The sequence below is a fragment of the Ips typographus genome, linkage group LG5 (assembly GCF_016097725.1).
Source record: "Ips typographus isolate SLU linkage group LG5, UJ_Ityp_2.0, whole genome shotgun sequence".
Taxonomy (NCBI): Eukaryota; Metazoa; Arthropoda; class Insecta; order Coleoptera; family Curculionidae; genus Ips; species Ips typographus.
This window is the reverse complement of record NC_138426.1, coordinates 282297-306272: the sequence shown is the minus strand read 5'-3', so window position 1 is coordinate 306272 and position 23976 is coordinate 282297. Positions and strand designations below refer to the sequence as shown.

The 23976-nt window shown below is 33.6% G+C and overlaps 3 protein-coding genes across 7 annotated transcripts in view; 1 reads left to right on the top strand and 2 right to left on the bottom strand.

Annotated features, from left to right (window-relative positions):
* LOC145729997 (adipokinetic hormone/corazonin-related peptide receptor variant I-like) overlaps positions 1 to 17406 on the top strand; it is a 103055-nt gene extending 85649 nt beyond the window's left edge. For 2 of the 5 annotated variants that reach the window (XM_081981012.1, XM_081981013.1), the window contains exons 7-8: positions 13748 to 13892; positions 17108 to 17406. In XM_081981012.1, coding sequence (XP_081837138.1) covers positions 13748 to 13892; positions 17108 to 17281 — 319 coding nt within the window. In that variant the 3' untranslated portion in view covers positions 17282 to 17406. Of the gene's footprint in view, positions 1 to 12608; positions 13162 to 13747; positions 13893 to 15888; positions 16881 to 17107 lie in introns of those variants that run through there. The other 3 variants (XM_081981014.1, XM_081981017.1, XM_081981018.1) reach the window with 3 other exon arrangements.
* A 1451-nt stretch (positions 17407 to 18857) lies between these two features.
* LOC145729259 (uncharacterized) lies at positions 18858 to 19660 on the bottom strand. The gene is made up of 2 exons (XM_081979941.1): positions 19605 to 19660; positions 18858 to 19473 (listed from the first exon to the last, which is right to left on the bottom strand). Exons 1-2 carry the CDS (start codon positions 19658 to 19660, stop codon positions 18858 to 18860), a joined length of 672 nt encoding a protein of 223 aa, XP_081836067.1.
* A 528-nt stretch (positions 19661 to 20188) lies between these two features.
* Positions 20189 to 21661, bottom strand: LOC145729229 (uncharacterized). The gene is made up of 2 exons (XM_081979907.1): positions 20819 to 21661; positions 20189 to 20762 (listed from the first exon to the last, which is right to left on the bottom strand). The coding sequence occupies exons 1-2, from the start codon at positions 21596 to 21598 to the stop codon at positions 20331 to 20333; spliced, it is 1212 nt and encodes a 403-aa protein (XP_081836033.1). The 5' UTR covers positions 21599 to 21661; the 3' UTR covers positions 20189 to 20330.
* Between the last annotated feature and the right edge of the window lie 2315 nt (positions 21662 to 23976).

The following is a 23976-nucleotide window of genomic DNA, read 5'->3' as shown; positions in this document are numbered from 1 at the left end:
GTTGAGCGAATTTTCTAACTTTTTCAGTTTTTGAGAAATTTCAATTCGAAAATTGTCACTTTTAGTGAGTTTGCAGCGTTGTTGCTAAGTTTGAAGCCTTGCGAAGCTGTAATTTGCACTCCAATCTAGATTTTTTAAATATCATTAGAAAGAGGATAAAAAATGTTACAAAATGTCCGTTGAGCGAATTTTCTAACTTTTTCAGTTTTTGAGAAATTTCAATTCGAAAATTGTGTCACTTTTTGTGAGTTTGCAGCGTTGTTGCTAAGTTTGAAGCCTTGCGAAGCTGTAACTTGCACTCCAATCTAAATTTTTTAAATATCATTAGAAAGAGGATAAAAAATGTTACAAAATGTCGGTTGAGCGAATTTTCTAACTTTTTCAGTTTTTGAGAAATTTCAATTCGAAAATTGTCACTTTTAGTGAGTTTGCAGCGTTGTTGCTAAGTTTGAAGCCTTGCGAAGCTGTAATTTGCTCTCCAATCTAGATTTTTTAAATATCATTAGAAAGAGGATAAAAAATGTTACAAAATGTCCGTTGAGCGAATTTTCTAACTTTTTCAGTTTTTGAGGAAATTTCAATTCGAAAATTGTCACTTTTTGTGAGTTTGCAGCGTTGTTGCTAAGTTTGAAGCGTTGTGAAGCTGTAATTTGCACTCCAATCTAGATTTTTTATATATCAATAGAAAGAGGATGAAAAATGCTACAAAATGTCGGTTGAGCGAATTTTCTAACTTTTTCAGTTTTTGAGAAATTTCAATTCGAAAATTGTCACTTTTAGTGAGTTTGCAGCGTTGTTGCTAAGTTTGAAGCCTTGCGAAGCTGTAATTTGCACTCCAATCTAGATTTTTTAAATATCATTAGAAAGAGGATAAAAAATGTTACAAAATGTCGGTTGAGCGAATTTTCTAACTTTTTCAGTTTTTGAGAAATTTCAATTCGAAAATTGTCACTTTTAGTGAGTTTGCAGCGTTGTTGCTAAGTTTGAAGCCTTGCGAAGCTGTAATTTGCACTCCAATCTAGATTTTTTAAATATCATTAGAAAGAGGATAAAAAATGTTACAAAATGTCGGTTGAGCGAATTTTCTAACTTTTTCAGTTTTTGAGAAATTTCAATTCGAAAATTGTGTCACTTTTTGTGAGTTTGCAGCGTTGTTGCTAAGTTTGAAGCGTTGTGAAGCTGTAATTTGCACTCCAATCTAGATTTTTTATATATCATTAGAAAGAGGATAAAAAATGCTACAAAATGTCAGTTGAGCGAATTTTCTAACTTTTTCAGTTTTTGAGAAATTTCAATTCGAAAATTGTGTCACTTTTTGTGAGTTTGCAGCGTTGTTGCTAAGTTTGAAGCCCTGTGAAGCTGTAATTTGCACTCCAATCTAGATTTTTTAAATATCATTAGAAAGAGGATAAAAAATGTTACAAAATGTCCGTTGAGCGAATTTTCTAACTTTTTCAGTTTTTGAGAAATTTCAATTCGAAAATTGTGTCACTTTTTGTGAGTTTGCAGCGTTGTTGCTAAGTTTGAAGCGTTGTGAAGCTGTAATTTGCACTCCAATCTAGATTTTTTATATATCATTAGAAAGAGGATAAAAAATGCTACAAAATGTCAGTTGAGCGAATTTTCTAACTTTTTCAGTTTTTGAGGAAATTTCAATTCGAAAATTGTCACTTTTTGTGAGTTTGCAGCGTTGTTGCTAAGTTTGAAGCGTTGTGAAGCTGTAATTTGCACTCCAATCTAGATTTTTTATATATCAATAGAAAGAGGATGAAAAATGCTACAAAATGTCGGTTGAGCGAATTTTCTAACTTTTTCAGTTTTTGAGAAATTTCAATTCGAAAATTGTGTCACCTTTTGTGAGTTTGCAGCGTTGTTGCTAAGTTTGAAGCCTTGCGAAGCTGAAACTTGCACTCCAATCTAAATTTTTTAAATATCATTAGAAAGAGGATAAAAAATTTTACAAAATGTCGGTTGAGCGAATTTTCTAACTTTTTCAGTTTTTGAGAAATTTCAATTCGAAAATTGTCACTTTTAGTGAGTTTGCAGCGTTGTTGCTAAGTTTGAAGCGTTGTGAAGCTGTAATTTGCACTCCAATCTAGATTTTTTATATATCAATAGAAAGAGGATGAAAAATGCTACAAAATGTCGGTTGAGCGAATTTTCTAACTTTTTCAGTTTTTGAGAAATTTCAATTCGAAAATTGTGTCACTTTTTGTGAGTTTGCAGCGTTGTTGCTAAGTTTGAAGCCTTGCGAAGCTGTAACTTGCACTCCAATCTAAATTTTTTAAATATCATTAGAAAGAGGATAAAAAATGTTACAAAATGTCGGTTGAGCGAATTTTCTAACTTTTTCAGTTTTTGAGAAATTTCAATTCGAAAATTGTCACTTTTAGTGAGTTTGCAGCGTTGTTGCTAAGTTTGAAGCCTTGCGAAGCTGTAATTTGCACTCCAATCTAGATTTTTTAAATATCATTAGAAAGAGGATAAAAAATGTTACAAAATGTCCGTTGAGCGAATTTTCTAACTTTTTCAGTTTTTGAGAAATTTCAATTCGAAAATTGTGTCACTTTTTGTGAGTTTGCAGCGTTGTTGCTAAGTTTGAAGCGTTGTGAAGCTGTAATTTGCACTCCAATCTAGATTTTTTATATATCATTAGAAAGAGGATAAAAAATGCTACAAAATGTCAGTTGAGCGAATTTTCTAACTTTTTCAGTTTTTGAGAAATTTCAATTCGAAAATTGTGTCACTTTTTGTGAGTTTGCAGCGTTGTTGCTAAGTTTGAAGCCCTGTGAAGCTGTAATTTGCACTCCAATCTAGATTTTTTAAATATCATTAGAAAGAGGATAAAAAATGTTACAAAATGTCCGTTGAGCGAATTTTCTAACTTTTTCAGTTTTTGAGAAATTTCAATTCGAAAATTGTGTCACTTTTTGTGAGTTTGCAGCGTTGTTGCTAAGTTTGAAGCGTTGTGAAGCTGTAATTTGCACTCCAATCTAGATTTTTTATATATCATTAGAAAGAGGATAAAAAATGCTACAAAATGTCAGTTGAGCGAATTTTCTAACTTTTTCAGTTTTTGAGGAAATTTCAATTCGAAAATTGTCACTTTTTGTGAGTTTGCAGCGTTGTTGCTAAGTTTGAAGCGTTGTGAAGCTGTAATTTGCACTCCAATCTAGATTTTTTATATATCAATAGAAAGAGGATGAAAAATGCTACAAAATGTCGGTTGAGCGAATTTTCTAACTTTTTCAGTTTTTGAGAAATTTCAATTCGAAAATTGTGTCACCTTTTGTGAGTTTGCAGCGTTGTTGCTAAGTTTGAAGCCTTGCGAAGCTGAAACTTGCACTCCAATCTAAATTTTTTAAATATCATTAGAAAGAGGATAAAAAATGTTACAAAATGTCGGTTGAGCGAATTTTCTAACTTTTTCAGTTTTTGAGAAATTTCAATTCGAAAATTGTCACTTTTAGTGAGTTTGCAGCGTTGTTGCTAAGTTTGAAGCCTTGCGAAGCTGTAATTTGCACTCCAATCTAGATTTTTTAAATATCATTAGAAAGAGGATAAAAAATGTTACAAAATGTCGGTTGAGCGAATTTTCTAACTTTTTCAGTTTTTGAGAAATTTCAATTCGAAAATTGTGTCACTTTTTGTGAGTTTGCAGCGTTGTTGCTAAGTTTGAAGCGTTGTGAAGCTGTAATTTGCACTCCAATCTAGATTTTTTATATATCATTAGAAAGAGGATAAAAAATGCTACAAAATGTCAGTTGAGCGAATTTTCTAACTTTTTCAGTTTTTGAGAAATTTCAATTCGAAAATTGTGTCACTTTTTGTGAGTTTGCAGCGTTGTTGCTAAGTTTGAAGCCCTGTGAAGCTGTAATTTGCACTCCAATCTAGATTTTTTAAATATCATTAGAAAGAGGATAAAAAATGTTACAAAATGTCCGTTGAGCGAATTTTCTAACTTTTTCAGTTTTTGAGAAATTTCAATTCGAAAATTGTGTCACTTTTTGTGAGTTTGCAGCGTTGTTGCTAAGTTTGAAGCGTTGTGAAGCTGTAATTTGCACTCCAATCTAGATTTTTTATATATCATTAGAAAGAGGATAAAAAATGCTACAAAATGTCAGTTGAGCGAATTTTCTAACTTTTTCAGTTTTTGAGGAAATTTCAATTCGAAAATTGTCACTTTTTGTGAGTTTGCAGCGTTGTTGCTAAGTTTGAAGCGTTGTGAAGCTGTAATTTGCACTCCAATCTAGATTTTTTATATATCAATAGAAAGAGGATGAAAAATGCTACAAAATGTCGGTTGAGCGAATTTTCTAACTTTTTCAGTTTTTGAGAAATTTCAATTCGAAAATTGTGTCACCTTTTGTGAGTTTGCAGCGTTGTTGCTAAGTTTGAAGCCTTGCGAAGCTGAAACTTGCACTCCAATCTAAATTTTTTAAATATCATTAGAAAGAGGATAAAAAATTTTACAAAATGTCGGTTGAGCGAATTTTCTAACTTTTTCAGTTTTTGAGAAATTTCAATTCGAAAATTGTCACTTTTAGTGAGTTTGCAGCGTTGTTGCTAAGTTTGAAGCGTTGTGAAGCTGTAATTTGCACTCCAATCTAGATTTTTTATATATCAATAGAAAGAGGATGAAAAATGCTATAAAATGTCGGTTGAGCGAATTTTCTAACTTTTTCAGTTTTTGAGAAATTTCAATTCGAAAATTGTGTCACTTTTTGTGAGTTTGCAGCGTTGTTGCTAAGTTTGAAGCCTTGCGAAGCTGTAACTTGCACTCCAATCTAAATTTTTTAAATATCATTAGAAAGAGGATAAAAAATGTTACAAAATGTCGGTTGAGCGAATTTTCTAACTTTTTCAGTTTTTGAGAAATTTCAATTCGAAAATTGTCACTTTTAGTGAGTTTGCAGCGTTGTTGCTAAGTTTGAAGCCTTGCGAAGCTGTAATTTGCACTCCAATCTAGATTTTTTAAATATCATTAGAAAGAGGATAAAAAATGTTACAAAATGTCGGTTGAGCGAATTTTCTAACTTTTTCAGTTTTTGAGAAATTTCAATTCGAAAATTGTGTCACTTTTTGTGAGTTTGCAGCGTTGTTGCTAAGTTTGAAGCGTTGTGAAGCTGTAATTTGCACTCCAATCTAGATTTTTTATATATCATTAGAAAGAGGATAAAAAATGCTACAAAATGTCAGTTGAGCGAATTTTCTAACTTTTTCAGTTTTTGAGAAATTTCAATTCGAAAATTGTGTCACTTTTTGTGAGTTTGCAGCGTTGTTGCTAAGTTTGAAGCGTTGTGAAGCTGTAATTTGCACTCCAATCTAGATTTTTTATATATCATTAGAAAGAGGATAAAAAATGCTACAAAATGTCAGTTGAGCGAATTTTCTAACTTTTTCAGTTTTTGAGGAAATTTCAATTCGAAAATTGTCACTTTTTGTGAGTTTGCAGCGTTGTTGCTAAGTTTGAAGCGTTGTGAAGCTGTAATTTGCACTCCAATCTAGATTTTTTATATATCAATAGAAAGAGGATGAAAAATGCTACAAAATGTCGGTTGAGCGAATTTTCTAACTTTTTCAGTTTTTGAGAAATTTCAATTCGAAAATTGTGTCACCTTTTGTGAGTTTGCAGCGTTGTTGCTAAGTTTGAAGCCTTGCGAAGCTGAAACTTGCACTCCAATCTAAATTTTTTAAATATCATTAGAAAGAGGATAAAAAATTTTACAAAATGTCGGTTGAGCGAATTTTCTAACTTTTTCAGTTTTTGAGAAATTTCAATTCGAAAATTGTCACTTTTAGTGAGTTTGCAGCGTTGTTGCTAAGTTTGAAGCGTTGTGAAGCTGTAATTTGCACTCCAATCTAGATTTTTTATATATCATTAGAAAGAGGATAAAAAATGCTACAAAATGTCAGTTGAGCGAATTTTCTAACTTTTTCAGTTTTTGAGGAAATTTCAATTCGAAAATTGTCACTTTTTGTGAGTTTGCAGCGTTGTTGCTAAGTTTGAAGCGTTGTGAAGCTGTAATTTGCACTCCAATCTAGATTTTTTATATATCATTAGAAAGAGGATAAAAAATGCTACAAAATGTCCGTTGAGCGAATTTTCTAACTTTTTCAGTTTTTGAGAAATTTCAATTCGAAAATTGTGTCACTTTTTGTGAGTTTGCAGCGTTGTTGCTAAGTTTGAAGCGTTGTGAAGCTGTAATTTGCACTCCAATCTAGATTTTTTATATATCAATAGAAAGAGGATGAAAAATGCTACAAAATGTCGGTTGAGCGAATTTTCTAACTTTTTCAGTTTTTGAGAAATTTCAATTCGAAAATTGTGTCACCTTTTGTGAGTTTGCAGCGTTGTTGCTAAGTTTGAAGCCTTGCGAAGCTGAAACTTGCACTCCAATCTAAATTTTTTAAATATCATTAGAAAGAGGATAAAAAATTTTACAAAATGTCGGTTGAGCGAATTTTCTAACTTTTTCAGTTTTTGAGAAATTTCAATTCGAAAATTGTCACTTTTTGTGAGTTTGCAGCGTTGTTGCTAAGTTTGAAGCGTTGTGAAGCTGTAATTTGCACTCCAATCTAGATTTTTTAAATATCATTAGAAAGAGGATAAAAAATGTTACAAAATGTCGGTTGAGCGAATTTTCTAACTTTTTCAGTTTTTGAGAAATTTCAATTCGAAAATTGTCACTTTTAGTGAGTTTGCAGCGTTGTTGCTAAGTTTGAAGCCTTGCGAAGCTGTAATTTGCACTCCAATCTAGATTTTTTAAATATCATTAGAAAGAGGATAAAAAATGTTACAAAATGTCGGTTGAGCGAATTTTCTAACTTTTTCAGTTTTTGAGAAATTTCAATTCGAAAATTGTGTCACTTTTTGTGAGTTTGCAGCGTTGTTGCTAAGTTTGAAGCCCTGTGAAGCTGTAATTTGCACTCCAATCTAGATTTTTTAAATATCATTAGAAAGAGGATAAAAAATGTTACAAAATGTCCGTTGAGCGAATTTTCTAACTTTTTCAGTTTTTGAGAAATTTCAATTCGAAAATTGTGTCACTTTTTGTGAGTTTGCAGCGTTGTTGCTAAGTTTGAAGCGTTGTGAAGCTGTAATTTGCACTCCAATCTAGATTTTTTATATATCATTAGAAAGAGGATAAAAAATGCTACAAAATGTCAGTTGAGCGAATTTTCTAACTTTTTCAGTTTTTGAGGAAATTTCAATTCGAAAATTGTCACTTTTTGTGAGTTTGCAGCGTTGTTGCTAAGTTTGAAGCGTTGTGAAGCTGTAATTTGCACTCCAATCTAGATTTTTTATATATCAATAGAAAGAGGATGAAAAATGCTACAAAATGTCGGTTGAGCGAATTTTCTAACTTTTTCAGTTTTTGAGAAATTTCAATTCGAAAATTGTGTCACCTTTTGTGAGTTTGCAGCGTTGTTGCTAAGTTTGAAGCCTTGCGAAGCTGAAACTTGCACTCCAATCTAAATTTTTTAAATATCATTAGAAAGAGGATAAAAAATTTTACAAAATGTCGGTTGAGCGAATTTTCTAACTTTTTCAGTTTTTGAGAAATTTCAATTCGAAAATTGTCACTTTTAGTGAGTTTGCAGCGTTGTTGCTAAGTTTGAAGCGTTGTGAAGCTGTAATTTGCACTCCAATCTAGATTTTTTATATATCATTAGAAAGAGGATAAAAAATGCTACAAAATGTCAGTTGAGCGAATTTTCTAACTTTTTCAGTTTTTGAGGAAATTTCAATTCGAAAATTGTCACTTTTTGTGAGTTTGCAGCGTTGTTGCTAAGTTTGAAGCGTTGTGAAGCTGTAATTTGCACTCCAATCTAGATTTTTTATATATCATTAGAAAGAGGATAAAAAATGCTACAAAATGTCCGTTGAGCGAATTTTCTAACTTTTTCAGTTTTTGAGAAATTTCAATTCGAAAATTGTGTCACTTTTTGTGAGTTTGCAGCGTTGTTGCTAAGTTTGAAGCGTTGTGAAGCTGTAATTTGCACTCCAATCTAGATTTTTTATATATCATTAGAAAGAGGATAAAAAATGCTACAAAATGTCAGTTGAGCGAATTTTCTAACTTTTTCAGTTTTTGAGGAAATTTCAATTCGAAAATTGTCACTTTTTGTGAGTTTGCAGCGTTGTTGCTAAGTTTGAAGCGTTGTGAAGCTGTAATTTGCACTCCAATCTAGATTTTTTATATATCAATAGAAAGAGGATGAAAAATGCTACAAAATGTCGGTTGAGCGAATTTTCTAACTTTTTCAGTTTTTGAGAAATTTCAATTCGAAAATTGTGTCACCTTTTGTGAGTTTGCAGCGTTGTTGCTAAGTTTGAAGCCTTGCGAAGCTGAAACTTGCACTCCAATCTAAATTTTTTAAATATCATTAGAAAGAGGATAAAAAATTTTACAAAATGTCGGTTGAGCGAATTTTCTAACTTTTTCAGTTTTTGAGAAATTTCAATTCGAAAATTGTCACTTTTTGTGAGTTTGCAGCGTTGTTGCTAAGTTTGAAGCGTTGTGAAGCTGTAATTTGCACTCCAATCTAGATTTTTTAAATATCATTAGAAAGAGGATAAAAAATGTTACAAAATGTCGGTTGAGCGAATTTTCTAACTTTTTCAGTTTTTGAGAAATTTCAATTCGAAAATTGTCACTTTTAGTGAGTTTGCAGCGTTGTTGCTAAGTTTGAAGCCTTGCGAAGCTGTAATTTGCACTCCAATCTAGATTTTTTAAATATCATTAGAAAGAGGATAAAAAATGTTACAAAATGTCGGTTGAGCGAATTTTCTAACTTTTTCAGTTTTTGAGAAATTTCAATTCGAAAATTGTGTCACTTTTTGTGAGTTTGCAGCGTTGTTGCTAAGTTTGAAGCCCTGTGAAGCTGTAATTTGCACTCCAATCTAGATTTTTTAAATATCATTAGAAAGAGGATAAAAAATGTTACAAAATGTCCGTTGAGCGAATTTTCTAACTTTTTCAGTTTTTGAGAAATTTCAATTCGAAAATTGTGTCACTTTTTGTGAGTTTGCAGCGTTGTTGCTAAGTTTGAAGCGTTGTGAAGCTGTAATTTGCACTCCAATCTAGATTTTTTATATATCATTAGAAAGAGGATAAAAAATGCTACAAAATGTCAGTTGAGCGAATTTTCTAACTTTTTCAGTTTTTGAGGAAATTTCAATTCGAAAATTGTCACTTTTTGTGAGTTTGCAGCGTTGTTGCTAAGTTTGAAGCGTTGTGAAGCTGTAATTTGCACTCCAATCTAGATTTTTTATATATCAATAGAAAGAGGATGAAAAATGCTACAAAATGTCGGTTGAGCGAATTTTCTAACTTTTTCAGTTTTTGAGAAATTTCAATTCGAAAATTGTGTCACTTTTTGTGAGTTTGCAGCGTTGTTGCTAAGTTTGAAGCCTTGCGAAGCTGAAACTTGCACTCCAATCTAAATTTTTTAAATATCATTAGAAAGAGGATAAAAAATTTTACAAAATGTCGGTTGAGCGAATTTTCTAACTTTTTCAGTTTTTGAGAAATTTCAATTCGAAAATTGTCACTTTTTGTGAGTTTGCAGCGTTGTTGCTAAGTTTGAAGCCTTGTGAAGCTGTAATTTGCACTCCAATCTAGATTTTTTATATATCAATAGAAAGAGGATGAAAAATGCTACAAAATGTCGGTTGAGCGAATTTTCTAACTTTTTCAGTTTTTGAGAAATTTCAATTCGAAAATTGTGTCACTTTTTGTGAGTTTGCAGCGTTGTTGCTAAGTTTGAAGCCTTGCGAAGCTGAAACTTGCACTCCAATCTAAATTTTTTAAATATCATTAGAAAGAGGATAAAAAATGTTACAAAATGTCGGTTGAGCGAATTTTCTAACTTTTTCAGTTTTTGAGAAATTTCAATTCGAAAATTGTCACTTTTAGTGAGTTTGCAGCGTTATTGCTAAGTTTGAAGCCCTGTGAAGCTGTAATTTGCACTCCAATCTAGATTTTTTTAAATATCATTAGAAAGAGGATAAAAAATTTTACAAAATGTCGGTTGAGCGAATTTTCTAACTTTTTCAGTTTTTGAGAAATTTCAATTCGAAAATTGTCACTTTTTGTGAGTTTGCAGCGTTGTTGCTAAGTTTGAAGCCTTGTGAAGCTGTAATTTGCACTCCAATCTAGATTTTTTATATATCAATAGAAAGAGGATGAAAAATGTTACAAAATGTCGGTTGAGCAAATTTTCTAACTTTTTCAGTTTTTGAGAAATTTCAATTCGAAAATTGTGTCACTTTTTGTGAGTTTGCAGCGTTGTTGCTAAGTTTGAAGCCTTGTGAAGCTGTAATTTGCACTCCAATCTAGATTTTTTAAATACTATTAGAAAGAGGATAAAAAATGTTACAAAATGTCGGTTGAGCAAATTTTCTAACTTTTTCAGTTTTTGAGAAATTTCAATTCGAAAATTGTGTCACTTTTTGTGAGTTTGCAGCGTTGTTGCTAGGTTTGAAGCCTTGTGAAGCTGTAATTTTCACTCCAATCTACATTTTCTATATGTCATTGGGAAGAAGATAGAAAATGTAACAATATGGCGTTTGAACAAACTGTCTAACTTTTTCAGTTTTTGAGATATTTTAATTTAAAAATTGTGTCACTTCTTGTGAGTTGAAAGCGGTGTTGCCAGGATTAAACCTTTGTGACGCTGTAATTTGCACTGTGTCACTTTTTGTTTGAGTTTGCAGCGATGTTGCCAGGTTTGAAGCCTTGTGACGTTGTAATTTGTTCTCCAATCTAGATTTTCTATATATCGTTGAAAAGATGATAAAAATGCTATAAAATGTCGATAGTATACACCCTGTATCTTCGTTATTGTTCATATTTCAAAAAAGCGTCAAACGAAAAAAAACCCTATTTTTTGAAGCCCTATTTGCAGGTGAAAGGAAAGCCCCAACTTTGAAATCACCCTGTATATTTTTGGTTTTTGAGATATTTGAATTGAATTGACCCGTATTACTAGAAATCTCGTTTCAGCGTGAAATAAAACACTTGGTCCCTATTACTAACTTCATAACTTACTAAATAATATCTTTGTTCCAATCAACTTGGTTGTGTCTGGAGTAGTTTCTGTTAACAACCGTAGAAACTCCAGATCCGGTGACAGTTCGCTTTTTACCTCGCTTTTTACGGACGTTGGATGGGTTGTCATCCCCAGGTCCCGAGTCCTGTACGCAATGCTGCTCCCACCGGTTTACCGCTTGTTTCCGGCATTTTCTCAGTGCGGATCTCCTAACACTGATGTCGCAATCGCCACCGGCCGGAGCAATTGGGACATCAACCAGCACAGAAGAGGCCATTGCTGTGTCGTCTTTGTGGGGTCAGGCAGTCGCTTCCAGTGGTAGCCTCCTTCCCTGGAAGTCCTTTATCCGAGGCTGATTCTATGACGTTCATTCATATTTGGGTCTTTTCAGGCAAGACCCCAGCTTTGCAGACGATTAATACTCCTAGCGACAGAGCCTCGCTGGGCCACTACTTGATTCATGGCCTATCGCCAGGAGGGGGTTTTACTACAGTCAGTACAGTGGTCCATTGGATGTGCCTTCCGCATCTGTCACTCCGGTCTTCGCTCCACGGGGGTTGGTTACCCGATCTCGCAAAAACAGAAGCGTCCAGGGGCCACCACGTGGAGGTTGCGGATAGAACTTCGGCCCCCAACCTAACCTAACCTAACATTTTTTTTTTATAGAGGTGGACAGAATCTCAGACATGTGAGCTTGGCGTAATGCGTTCTTAGGCGCTTTTTTTCGATCCAAAAGCGTTATGATCTAAAAGTCACATGGCACCACGGTTTCAATATTTTCGTCTTCAGTTTTTTGTTTTAGTATTGAAGTTGACAGCTTTTTAATTTCCATCCAGTTTTCTTTCGACGAAAGTAGGAGGTCAGACAGGTTTTCTTCTTCCAGGTTCTTTCCAAGTGCAGCACAAGCTTGTACTCTGACAGTTAGCCACCGTAGGCATTCGAGAAGGGTGTACATTGCAGTGTTAATTTTTTGCAGTACCGACAATAAGGATCTTCGCGTTTTCCTATTCTACACCGGTATTGTCCAAAGGCCCCGTGGCCTGTCATGAATGATTGGTGTCTGTCCATGGTGTTTGGCACCAGTGATTAACATTTTTCTCCCATTCTTGTTGCCACTGTAAGTTTCTTCTGATTCTAGCCTCCTTTTTAAAGCCGGCTCCTTTTTGGACACTTCCCTGCTTTCTTGGACTGTTAGTTTAATTCGGGCTATTTTGGCGATGACCAGTATCGCTGTTGTTGGGGATGTGCGGTATGCTGTGGTTACTCTTAGTGCTGCTTGTCTGTTAACGTTTTCAAGTAAGTTTTCGTAATGTTTTCCCATATTTGGCATCCGTATGTAATAATTGATGTGGCTGTTGTCATTAGCATTCGCCTACCTCCAAATGTTGGTCCCCCCACGTTTCGAGTTACACCCGCAAGTTTGTCCTTTGCTTTTACTGTTATGTTCTTAATGTGTGTTTTAGACAGTCTTTTTCGATGTGTAGTCCCATGTATTTTATAGCGTTTTTTGAGTTTATTGTGCTATTCATCCTGATTTCGATTTTCTACAGGTTGCGTCTACTGTTTAGGAGCAGGAGCTCTGTTTTTTGGACAGCCACTTCCAGTCCCAAAGCGTGCAGCACATTTGCAAACGTGCAACCTAACTTAACCTAACCTAACACAGAATTTTGGAAAGGGGCTTGTCACTTGGAGCGCGATTGCGTATAGATTTTACTTTGGGAAGTTCGGACTAACTGACTAGGACCTCGTCGTCACAGGTCATCGCATAAAAAATTGGAAAAAACCGTCCTATAGTCCTATCAAAAGGAAGAAGAGGAAGAAGAATGAGTTGATGAAATGATTGAACTGGCAAAACCAGTTTAAAGAGCATTAAACGTGGCTGAAACAGAGTGTCGTTAGTATTTGTCTAGTTTCAATATTAACGTCACAAAAAAAATAGAACACTTTTTTCAAGTTATCTCAAAATCGGAAAAAATAGACCTTTTCTCCCATGTATCCAAAATGTGTATCTCTAACAGTTTTCAAGATACTTATGGTGTGGCCCTCCTCATTCTGGACACACTGTACTGTACTCTTATTGACTAAGTTAGGGTCGGAGGATAATTCTACAATACGTATAGACAGGGTGTTCCAATAAGCCGTGCACGCGGCTTTTTCTCAAAAACCTAGACAGGGCGTTTCATAATATATGCTCGGATCTTCAAAAGTTTTTTTTTCTAATTATGGCATATAAAGTGACACTTTTCAAAACTGATTAGAGTGACAAAACGTTTTACTTTATGTAACTAGTTACATAAAGTATCACTTTATGTAACTAGTTATGAAAAGTTCATTTCATCACTCCCTGTTTTTATGCATTTCCGTAGAAACATATGGGCGACATCCATCATAACATGTCGTTGTCACTGTTTATACAAGGTGCTATGAAAGTGAATATTTGTGTTAAATCACTTTAAAAGATGGTTTTTGCCGCTTTTTGGTCAAAATTAGAAAAAATTATGTATGCAACACGTTTCGAAAATGTCTTATTGTGTAACTCATTCAAATTGTAGGACCTCGCTGCGCTCGCCCTACAAACATTCATTCATTACACAAAATCGATCTTTTCGTAACTGGTTACATAAATAGCTATTTTATTTTTTCTTTAAATCCTTCATTTTGGCTCATACTGTTTTTTTTTCGCCTTTAGGTACTGGTATGACAAAAGTACAGCTTTGGAAGTGGATCAACGAGTACAGAAAATTTTGTTTTTGTTCGCCTGCACCAATTCCTGTGCCAATCCGATCGTCTATGGCATCTTCAACATTCGAGCAAGACGAAGAAATACTCACCAGGTGAGACTTAGAGTGAACGGTTATGTCACCTCACGGTCACGGTGTAGTATACCACCACCAATTACGGCAGAAACTAGATTGTCACCATTAGAAATATCACTTAGAAGTCTTGAGTAGTTTGGTAGTGAGTGAACGCATTTTGGTGTAGGAAAATTCAAGCTAAATCGTCATGACGTCACAACACAAAAAAATGCAATTTTATCAAAAAAATAGTAGTTTTCCTATTCAGTGTGCAAAGATATGTTTTCCCACACGCGAAAGCAGTTAGACTTAGGATAAGCTTCAAGTGCGGGAAAACTACTTTGCACACGTGTTAGGAACAATATTTTTTCTACGAATGAAATATCTATACATTTTGTTTTTAATTTTTATTGATATTAAAAACAACAACTTATAACTATTTATTGTTATTAACAACATTAATGTTAAATGTACAGTTGGTCGCGTTTTTTAAATTGATCGCAGATTGAGCAACTGAAGGTAAAATACTGGTACTTGGAACTGCTTCACTTTCTTTAGGATTGAAGGTCAGAATTTTGTTACTTAATCCTTTTTTATAACTTGTGGATTCATCAATGTATTCTTCAGCTACCGTAGTCGATTTCCAACCCCCCAAGCGTTTTATGTCAGTGATTCCTTCTCCAGAATCGGCCAGGAACGTTGCCGATGATCGACGATAACTGTGCCCTGTCTAGAGTTCTGGATTTGGCAACTTCAAAAAAATAGCTATTTCAGAAGGCATTTTTCCAAAACTGTTTACTCCAACACTTTGCGAAAAACATTTACCCTTTCTGTAAACTAGGAAAAAACGATTGTTTGACTTTTTTGGACGTAGGCCGGTGTATCTTCTGTACAGTTGCAGGTAGGTTCCGTTATGAACTTCTTCTGATATTATAAAGTTTCTTGCTGTATGATTTTTGGAATCCCTAATTTTAACAATTATGAGGTTTCCTTTGTCTTCAATATCTGTAGTGGTTAAATTGGCTAGCTCTACCCGAATATAGTGGCAACTTTAATTAACAGGTAAATTTCATCTGGTGCGGAGTTCATAAAACTGAATATTTCTTCTTTTGTAAAAATTTTCGCCTTTTTAGGTTTAAAACCAACATTCTGCTTTTTCAGAAATGCAGTGAGCTTATAAAATTCACCGATATCGATGTCTCTTTTTATTTTTATTACATTTTTGAGCATTGAATACTTTGACCACATTGTGTTAGGTTTGAATTCTTTGCTTAAAGTAACAAAATACGCTAAAAGTACCTCTTCCTTTAAGGTTTTTATCCCCTTTTGTTCGCACCATTGGGTAAACAACTCGTACTGTTTCTCGTATTTTTCTCGCGATTTGAGAGGCAGCAATTGCAAACTAGCCATGTTGGCGGCTTTTAGAACATCTTCCGGAAGTTCATCTTCAGTGATATCCATTATTAAAATAGTTTTTTTAACTTAAATAAGTAAGAATAAACACTGTTGTAGACTTTAAATTGCATATAAATGCGTTGTTTGACAATGAGCTTTGGTTTCTAAGGAAACAAGCCTCATTTTCAAAGACAGAGACAAGGTGGTTTATTTACCTAAACTGTACGGAAGAATAATGTGAAAAAAGTCGTGTTTTTTATATGAAACCCCTGAATATTATTACATTTTTGAATTCTACGCAAAATTCTAAGCAGATTTTATGTATAATAGTCTATATAAAACCACTGTTGCAAGGTATAATCAGCATTTTAAAAAGTGTGCGGGAAAAAAATTTTCCCGCATAGTGTGCGGGAAAGTGCCACTTTGCACACACTTTTACGTATGCAAAGTAGCTTATTTGCAAACATTCGTAGAAAAAATAATAAAATGCATTGCGTATCAAATTAATCCTGTCAGAATAACGCATTTATGGGCAACTGCAATTTAGCTTGATTTTTCGTACATTTTCCTGCCTTTGTATGAATTGTTTTAGTTTGTTAAGTACCTACTCTGTATGTACAATACTCGTTTTTCTTTTCAGCTTTGCCTAAAATATCCATACACAACTGTCATATCCTTATTATTTTGTAATGTTAGTCAATTTGTGAATGTTATTGTAAATTAGTGTATCTATAGATTATTGTTAGTAATGAAGTATCTTTGCTTGCTACAAATTGTTTGTGTGTGTGTGTGATCTTATAGGAAACTGAATTCACGTCATAGATAAGCAATGTAGCCAAACTTTCCAACCTTTGGAAATGACAGACATTTTGCTAAAATAGGTTATTTGTCAATTTTAGTTGGTTTAACAAGCTTTCATCAGGGATTTTGTTTATTAGCTAGTTAAGGACTACCTTAGTTTTCTTATAACTTTAGAAAAAATATGTCCTTTAATAGCCCGGTAAATAAAAAAAATTACTTCTGTCCGGAATATTAAAAAAAAATAGAAATTTCCAAATTGTCACTTCAAAATGGTGACAAATTTCCCAAAAATCTGAGGATCTGTTTTTTGAGGCACATATTTTAGGGTTTGCTAGCTCTGCTAGAGGGCGCTTTTCGACCATAGTTTATATGACACTTTCGAGTTTATTTTTTATGTACTTTCCACCTTTTAAGTATCCTACAATCAATTTTGGATCACCCTGTAGAAAAACTCAAATCCTAAAATTACATAGATGACGTGAATGCAGTTTTCTTTATATTTTTTTGTACCATGGCCTAGATATGTTTTGTATAAAGCTAAATTGAGTTTGCTAGTGTTTTTTGATAAATATTTTTAGACTGTGATATTTTTTAGGTGTAAATGCTACATGAAATTTAGGCTGGTTTTATAAATCGATACAAACAAAAACATTGTCACTAACCACAATGTTTGTGTCAATTTATAAGCCCAACTTCACTTATTTTCTTACTTATCGAAAAAAGTTGTTAGTTATTTATATTGTTGTTTAATAATAATTATTCCTACTTAAGTGTACAAGTTTTCACAAACTGTAAGAATGGCAAATAATAAATAAATATATTTAAATCTGATATTTACATTATAATATGTGATAATTTACTGTTATTCTTTTCCATCACCTCATCATGATTCACAAAAATTTATAAAATTCTGCAAAAACCCAGAAATCCAGGGAACCAATTGTTCTTTTTTAAATATTACATGGTATTTTTCTTACACTTTTTCTTCTTGTGCGTACCAGATTTTGGGTGAGTATGGAATGCATTCGCTGTCAATAATTTTTTTGCTACGGTTTCAGTGTTCCTGTCGTGAATCAGGCCGATCCAGATGCTCCAGATCAGAAAAGGACGTGGTGTGCCTTTACTCTTGGAAACGCAAATCCACCAAACACCAAGTGTCAGGGCGCCAAGAGACTTATGTTAGCACTGCTGAAGGCCCAACTACAGCTTTTCCAATCAAATGTACAAAGTAACCTCTCTCTCTCTGTAAGGCTGATTTTACCCATGAAGTACTAAATTATTACACTACTTTTACTTTAATTTTAAATAATTTTTTTATAAGTAAATAGTCTGTAAATATATGTGTATAAAAATTTGACAGTGGATTGTACTATTCAAACCAGTTTCATCTCCTATAGTGGTGGTAAAATCAGCATCTATCATACTAATCAAGTAAACCTAATTCACTTTTACAACAAATTATGGATTTTCCAACCTGTGTTTGAAGAAAATTTTGATTTATTTGATCTTCTTAAACAATAAACACGGAGCTTTCCTATTGTATAACCATCTACTCTTCCTATTGCACATAGTAGGTCATTGAGTTGTCCTTTTTTTAATTTTTTTTAAGGAATTTGATAGCCATATTATTGAAATAAACGTACAAACTTTTGACCTCAAATATCTTAGAAGTAAACTACTTTTTCTATTACACATATGGTAGTTTATTTATTGACTAGCCCTGATTTTGTACTATTAAACGACGTAAAAAGAATTTACTGTGTGTCCTATTTAAAAAAAAAACTCTAAGGAAACAGTTTTTTTAAACCTTTGAGTTCAAGCCAAATTCGACTTTGTTCATTCAAATATCTCGAATCTGAAACAGTCTGCTTTGCCTATACAGACTGTCCCTGAATTGATATCAAAAAATCTATACCAAAGGACCTCAAATTAAGGGAAATAAGCACAAAAAAGGAACTATAGAGGCGAGTTTTGGCTCATTTTGTAGTATTTTTTATCCGTTTTCTAATAGCGGTTTCAACCTATCAAAAATACAAAAAATAACAGTTTTGGTAAAAAGTGCATTTTTGGCAAATTTTTATTTTGCTCTATAAGGGTTCCAATGCACAGCAAAAGGAAACATTTTATATTATTTTCACCTAATTTTACAAATTAGGTGAAAAAGTACCAAAAAAGCACACACAAAAAAATTCAAAAAGTGCCTAGGGGTCTAGTATTTTTTATCCTCTTTCTAATGGCGTTTAAGTGAAATCTATAAGAGTTCAAATAAAAAAGTTGCAATCATTCGTTACAATCATTCAAAAATTGAAAAAATGCCGTTTTTGCAAAAAGTGCAATTTTGGCAATTTTCAATTTCGCTCCAAGAGGGATCCAATGCACAACAAAGGGCATATTCATACCAAAGGACCTTAAATTAGGTGAAATAAGTACAAAAAAGCACTTTAAAATTTTTCATTTTTCAGAAAAATTGAAAAAATGGGGGGGTACCAGAGGTCTTTTTTACTACTTGTTGAAATCCGATATCTCGATAACATGAAGAGCTAGAGGGCCAGTTTTGGCTCATTTTTTAGTATTTTTTATCCTCTTTCTAATGGCTGTTTAGCGAAATTGATAGGAGTTGAAATAAAAAAGTTACAACCTATCAAAAATACATAAAATGACAGTTTTGGTAAAAAGTGCATTCGACATCCTGTAACTTTTTTTTTTCTTTCTCCATGGGTCTGTCGGCTGTCAGCTCCAGATAGCACGTAAGCCTAATGGCTTATTGTACTGTCCCCATGTTTGTAGTACTTTAGTTACACCAGTCCATTATCCCTGTTTCCCGTACGAGGTGAAGAAGGTCCTTGCTTGGTGCTCTTTCAGTACTAACTTAGTTTTCCCGAAGATTGTTTGTCGCCTTTGACCAAGTGCTTCACATTCACATATGATGTGTTCAAACGTTTCGATTTCCTCCCCGCATAGTCTGCAGTCCAGGTTATCATCGAATAGTTTCATGGTGGACAGGTGTTGTCTCACAGGTCCATGCCCTGTGAGAAGCGCTGTTAGGTCTTTCAGTTCTTTCCTGCTGTACTTTAGCAGTTCTTGAGCCTTATTTTTATTTGGTCCTGCAATAGCTTGCTTCCCATGCTTATTTCCTGGGTACGTCTTCCAGCGTTCCAGGTGTTTTGTGTTGATCCATTCTCCAGTGACCCGTCTTGTTGAGCATCTAGGTATGCCTACAGATGGTTCTGGTCCAATCATGTTTGCATTTGAGCCTTGCCTGGCAAGTTCATCTGCTTTTTCATTTCCAGGAATGCCTGAGTGACCTGGTACCCATACAAGTTTTACCCTGTTATGCTCTGCCAGTTCCGTAATTCTCTGTAGACACTCATCTACCAGTCTTGACGATGTTTTGCACGTAAGCAGTGCTTTCAAGGCCGCCTGGCTATCAGTTATTATTAGAATTTGCTTATTTTTGTAAGTCCTTCTAATGTTTTCTTCTATGCACCATAACAGAGCATATATTTCCGTTTGAAAAACTGTGGCGTGTTTTCCTAGTGGTATGCTGATGCTTACCTTAGGTCTCTCGCCATAAACTCCTGCACCACTTCCCCTTTCCTGTTTAGATCCATCTGTGAACTTACTGTGTTCCAAATTGATGTTGCACCTGTCGTTGTGATGTCCTGTAACAATCTGTAACTTAAAGAAGAGGCATGTAACGAACTTTTTCCTCATATTTTTGGAAGTACTATCTCTCTTTACAGTTTTAACAAAATACCAATACAAGTACACCCTGTAGAGCACATTCTACGCTGAATTGACCCAATATACCAGAAGACCTGTGTATCCGAGTTATATTTGTTATTTACTTTGAACTACATAACGGTACTTGTTTCACAAATTGTTGAAGAGGCTAAAGCCAAATTTGACCTCAAAAATATCTCAAAAACCATCTAGATTTCCTCATGCTCGTAGCAGATCATGGAACAGCAGTGACGTTGCAGTACGAGACAAAAGTATAATATACAGGATGTCCTATTTGAAATAAGCGTTAAGGTAAATTTGACCATTTAGGTTATTAAAATATACCCAAAGCAAAAAAAAAGTTAATTTTAACAATTGTGGACTATAAGGAATCTTACAATATTAAATTTGACAGATAAACTAAGACAAAATGGCTATTTCTTTCTCATGAATTTTATTGACAACTTTTAGAGTAAAAGTGTACAGCAATTTACCTATAATACCAGCCAAAAATATTGTTCCGCTAATTTATTTTAAAAATGTAGTAATTTCGATCATTTACAGCAAAGAAGCATAATGCTTAAATACAGCCGCAACTCTATCCTCAAAAACTTGTTTATTCTTAATTTTCAAACTGAAAGTGTCCGCTATATCTCCTCTTTCAGCGCATTCAGCAAAGTCAACTACTTCGTCAGCTTCTGAAAGCTCAAGTTTCAAAATGAATGGCGCCAAAACTAGTCCAAATATCCCAAATTCCTTCCAGTGTCGCTTGAGATCTTCTAAAGCAATTTGATATGAATCTACTCCAAGTTTCTTTAAGAAACTCATCAAACTGTGATGGTACGTGGCCAAAAGTGAGTTAAAATGTTGTAGAACTTCCTCGTCAGCCACTGCATACAAATAGTAGGACAAATCATAGATGGGAGAGCCAAGAGATGATAGCTGAAAATCTATAAAGACCATATCCTTTGGTTTCGTGGTAAAAGTGTCCTGAAATTATGATTTGAATAAAAAAACAGCACAAAGTAGTGATTAGAGTACTATACCTGGTACTTAAACATCATATTGTTGTTCCAACAGTCCCCATGCAAAATAACAGACAATCCATCTTTAGGATGTTGGCTTTTATACAGGATGTTTTTCACTGCAGCTTCATCTAGTTCAGGGAGCTTATTAACACTGAACTGATCAAGCAAATTAATAGCGTCATGGTATCCTTCTGTAACGTGTTTGACCATTCCAGCCTGACCCACAAATGTGGCCAGCAAATCCGTCATTTTACAAGTCAATTTTCGATACAAATCAGGCTGTAGAAGCTTCATTCCTAAAGACAGCGCGTGAAACTTTCCATAACAATCAAATACTAACATCACGTGGTCCAAGTTTTGTGGTTTCTTCCTATCATATACTTCATACCCCAAACATTTCAAATTCTGCAAAATTATGGCTTCCTGATGGTTTTCTTTACACATACTGTAGCATTTGGCGAATTTCTGGAAAACATCTTGGACGTTTTGTTCTAATTGGAACGCTTTGAAAGCAGGAAAAATTTGTTGGTACATAAACATTTCCCTTTCAAAAACTTCTTTTAAGGGAGTTTGTTTTCGTATTTGATCACCCTTTTTGGCTGACTTGATCACCAAATTGTATGTTTTTTCGTCTTTTCCAACATTTTTCGTTAGTAGTTTAACAAAAGTCACTTCACCTAAATATCCATCACCTTTAACTGAATTTCCTGTTAATTCTAGCTCATATTTAGAGAAACGTCTTTGTTTAACAAAGTCACTGATCCAAATGTTTAAATTTGATGACCTGGAATCACACATGATTTAAGCGCACATTAAACAAATAAATTGCATGTAAAGCTACTCCTCATCTGTTTTCGAGATATTTATACGAAGCATTACAAAAGATTCGTGTTTACTGTTTGAAATGATTCCGCAAATGGTATAATTTCTTTAAACACAGGTTGGTAAATCCAATTAGTTTGTTACAATGAAAAGTCAATGAAGGTCACTTGACCACATTTGAGATTTTTTAAACTTCACATCATTTGGTACTTCAAATGATTTTAAGTAACAATATTAAACAACAATCATATGTAACAGAATATGTCAGTATAAGGTCAAATTTGTATTTTCCTCATGGAGTTCAATGTAAAATAGTTAAGGCTATTTCAAATCTGCAGACACCCTGTATATTAATACCTTTGTTTTTATAATACAAACTCAGCAATGATTTACAGAGTGCAATGGAAAATCTAGATAGTTTCTAAATATTTCAAGTCAGATTTATTTTTAATCTCTTCAAGAATTTATAAAATTTAAAGTATAATAACTTGATTATTTAAAATGGGACAACAATTAAAACATGTCAAAATGGCGGAAATTACACGTAAATTTGTAAATACCTTGTTCTAAAATGTGCAATTCTAGTCCATATAAATAATTTGTTGAGATTAGTTTGATATGTTGATCCACTAATAAAACATGTGAAAACTCATTAAAAATATTAAATTTATATTATTATCGTAAAATTGATCAGTGTCATATACTCGTAATTGCTTTAAATTTGTAAAATAATTCCTCAACTTGATTGAATTTTGCAAATGCATAGCATTTTTTTGGACATTAGAGTTTTTTGGCTTTACTTCTCAAAAACACTTTTGAAAATTACTCAAGTACGAATATCTTTTTTTTTGTCCTTCCTTTTCTACAATTCATAATTGTTGTTTTAATCGCATGTTTTTACAAAATTTTTAGGTTTTTGAGAAAATGGCTGCTAAAAACTGACATTTTCAAAATGATTGTTTTGTTTTTGTCGAGGTTTTTATTATTTTTTTAATAAGTTGTTAGCGTACATACCATAAATGTGCTTAAAACACTCATTTTTTTCTCTTCAAGTGAGTTTTACAAGCCATTTTGTCTCTTACTGTTCTTTGAACTGTGTTTCTGGCAGTTCAAAATTTGACACCGCCTTTCTCCCTGACTGTACCAAATCTTATAGTGTATTTTGAGGTTTAGGATAGAAAATTTAATGAAGATTCCAAAAATGTGCTTAAAACAGTCATTTTCTCTCTCCAAGTAGGCTTTACAGACGATTTTGTCCCTGACTGTCTTTTCAAACTGTGTTTCTGGCAGTTCAAAATTTGACACAGCTTTTCTCACTAACTGTACCAAATCTTATAGTGTATTTTGAGGTTATAGAATAGAGAATTTAATGCAAATTCCAAAAATGTGCTTAAAACAGTCATTTTCTCTCTCCAAGTGAGTTTTACAAGCCATTTTGTCTCTTACTGTCCTTTCAAACTGTGTTTCTGGCAGTTCAAAATTTGACACCGCCTTTCTCCCTGACTGTACCAAATCTTATAGTGTATTTTGAGATTTAGGATAGAAAATTTAATGAAGATTCCCAAAATGTGCTTAAAACAGTAATTTTCTTAGTCCAAGTGAATTGTACAGGCGATTTTGTTCCTGACTGTCCCTTCAAACTGTATTTTTGGAAGTTCTAACTTTGACACCGCTTTTTTAACTGCATTAAATTTTTTACGTTTTTTTTCAGGTTATTGAATAGGGAATTTAATAAAGATTCCAAAAATTTACTTAGAACAGTCATTTTCTTAGTCCAAGAGAGTTCTGCAGGCGATTTTGTCCTTGACTGTCCTTTCGAACTGTGTTTTTGGCAGTTCAAAATTTGACACAGCTTTTCTCACTGACTGTACTAAATTTTGTAGGGTTTTTTCATGTCATTCGATAGGAAATTTAATGAGGATTCCAAAAATATGCTTAAGACAATCATTTTCTCCCTCCAAGTGATTTTTACAAGCAATTTTGTCCCTGACTGTCCCTTCAAACTGTGTTTCTGACAGTTCAAACTTTGACACCGCTTTTTTCCTTAACTGCACTAAATTTTATAGTGTATTTTGAGGTTATAGGATAGGAAATTTAATAAAGATTCGAAAAATGTGCTTAATACAGTCATTTTCTTAGTCCAAGTGTATTCTACAGGTGATTTTGTCCCAGACTGTCCCTCCAAACTGTGTTTCTGGCAGTTCAAACTTTGACACCGCTTTTTTCCCTAATTGCTCTAAATTTTATACGTTTTTTCAGGTTATTGAATAGGGAATTTAATAAAGATTCCAAAAATTTACTTAGAACAGTCCTTTTCTTAGTCCAAGAGAGTTCTGCAGGCGATTTTGCCCTTG

Bases quoted from the DNA above. Each gene is read 5' to 3' on its own strand.
- LOC145729259 (XM_081979941.1), bottom strand. From the start codon at position 19,660: ATGGATCTAAACAGGAAAGGGGAAGTGGTGCAGGAGTTTATGGCGAGA. The intron at 19,474-19,604 runs GTAAGCATCAGC...AATAACTGATAG, and splicing joins TTTATGGCGAGAGACCTAAG to CCAGGCGGCCTTGAAAGCAC.
- LOC145729229 (XM_081979907.1), bottom strand. From the start codon at position 21,598: ATGTGTGATTCCAGGTCATCAAATTTAAACATTTGGATCAGTGACTTT. The intron at 20,763-20,818 runs GTATAGTACTCT...TCATAATTTCAG, and splicing joins ATATGATGTTTAAGTACCAG to GACACTTTTACCACGAAACC.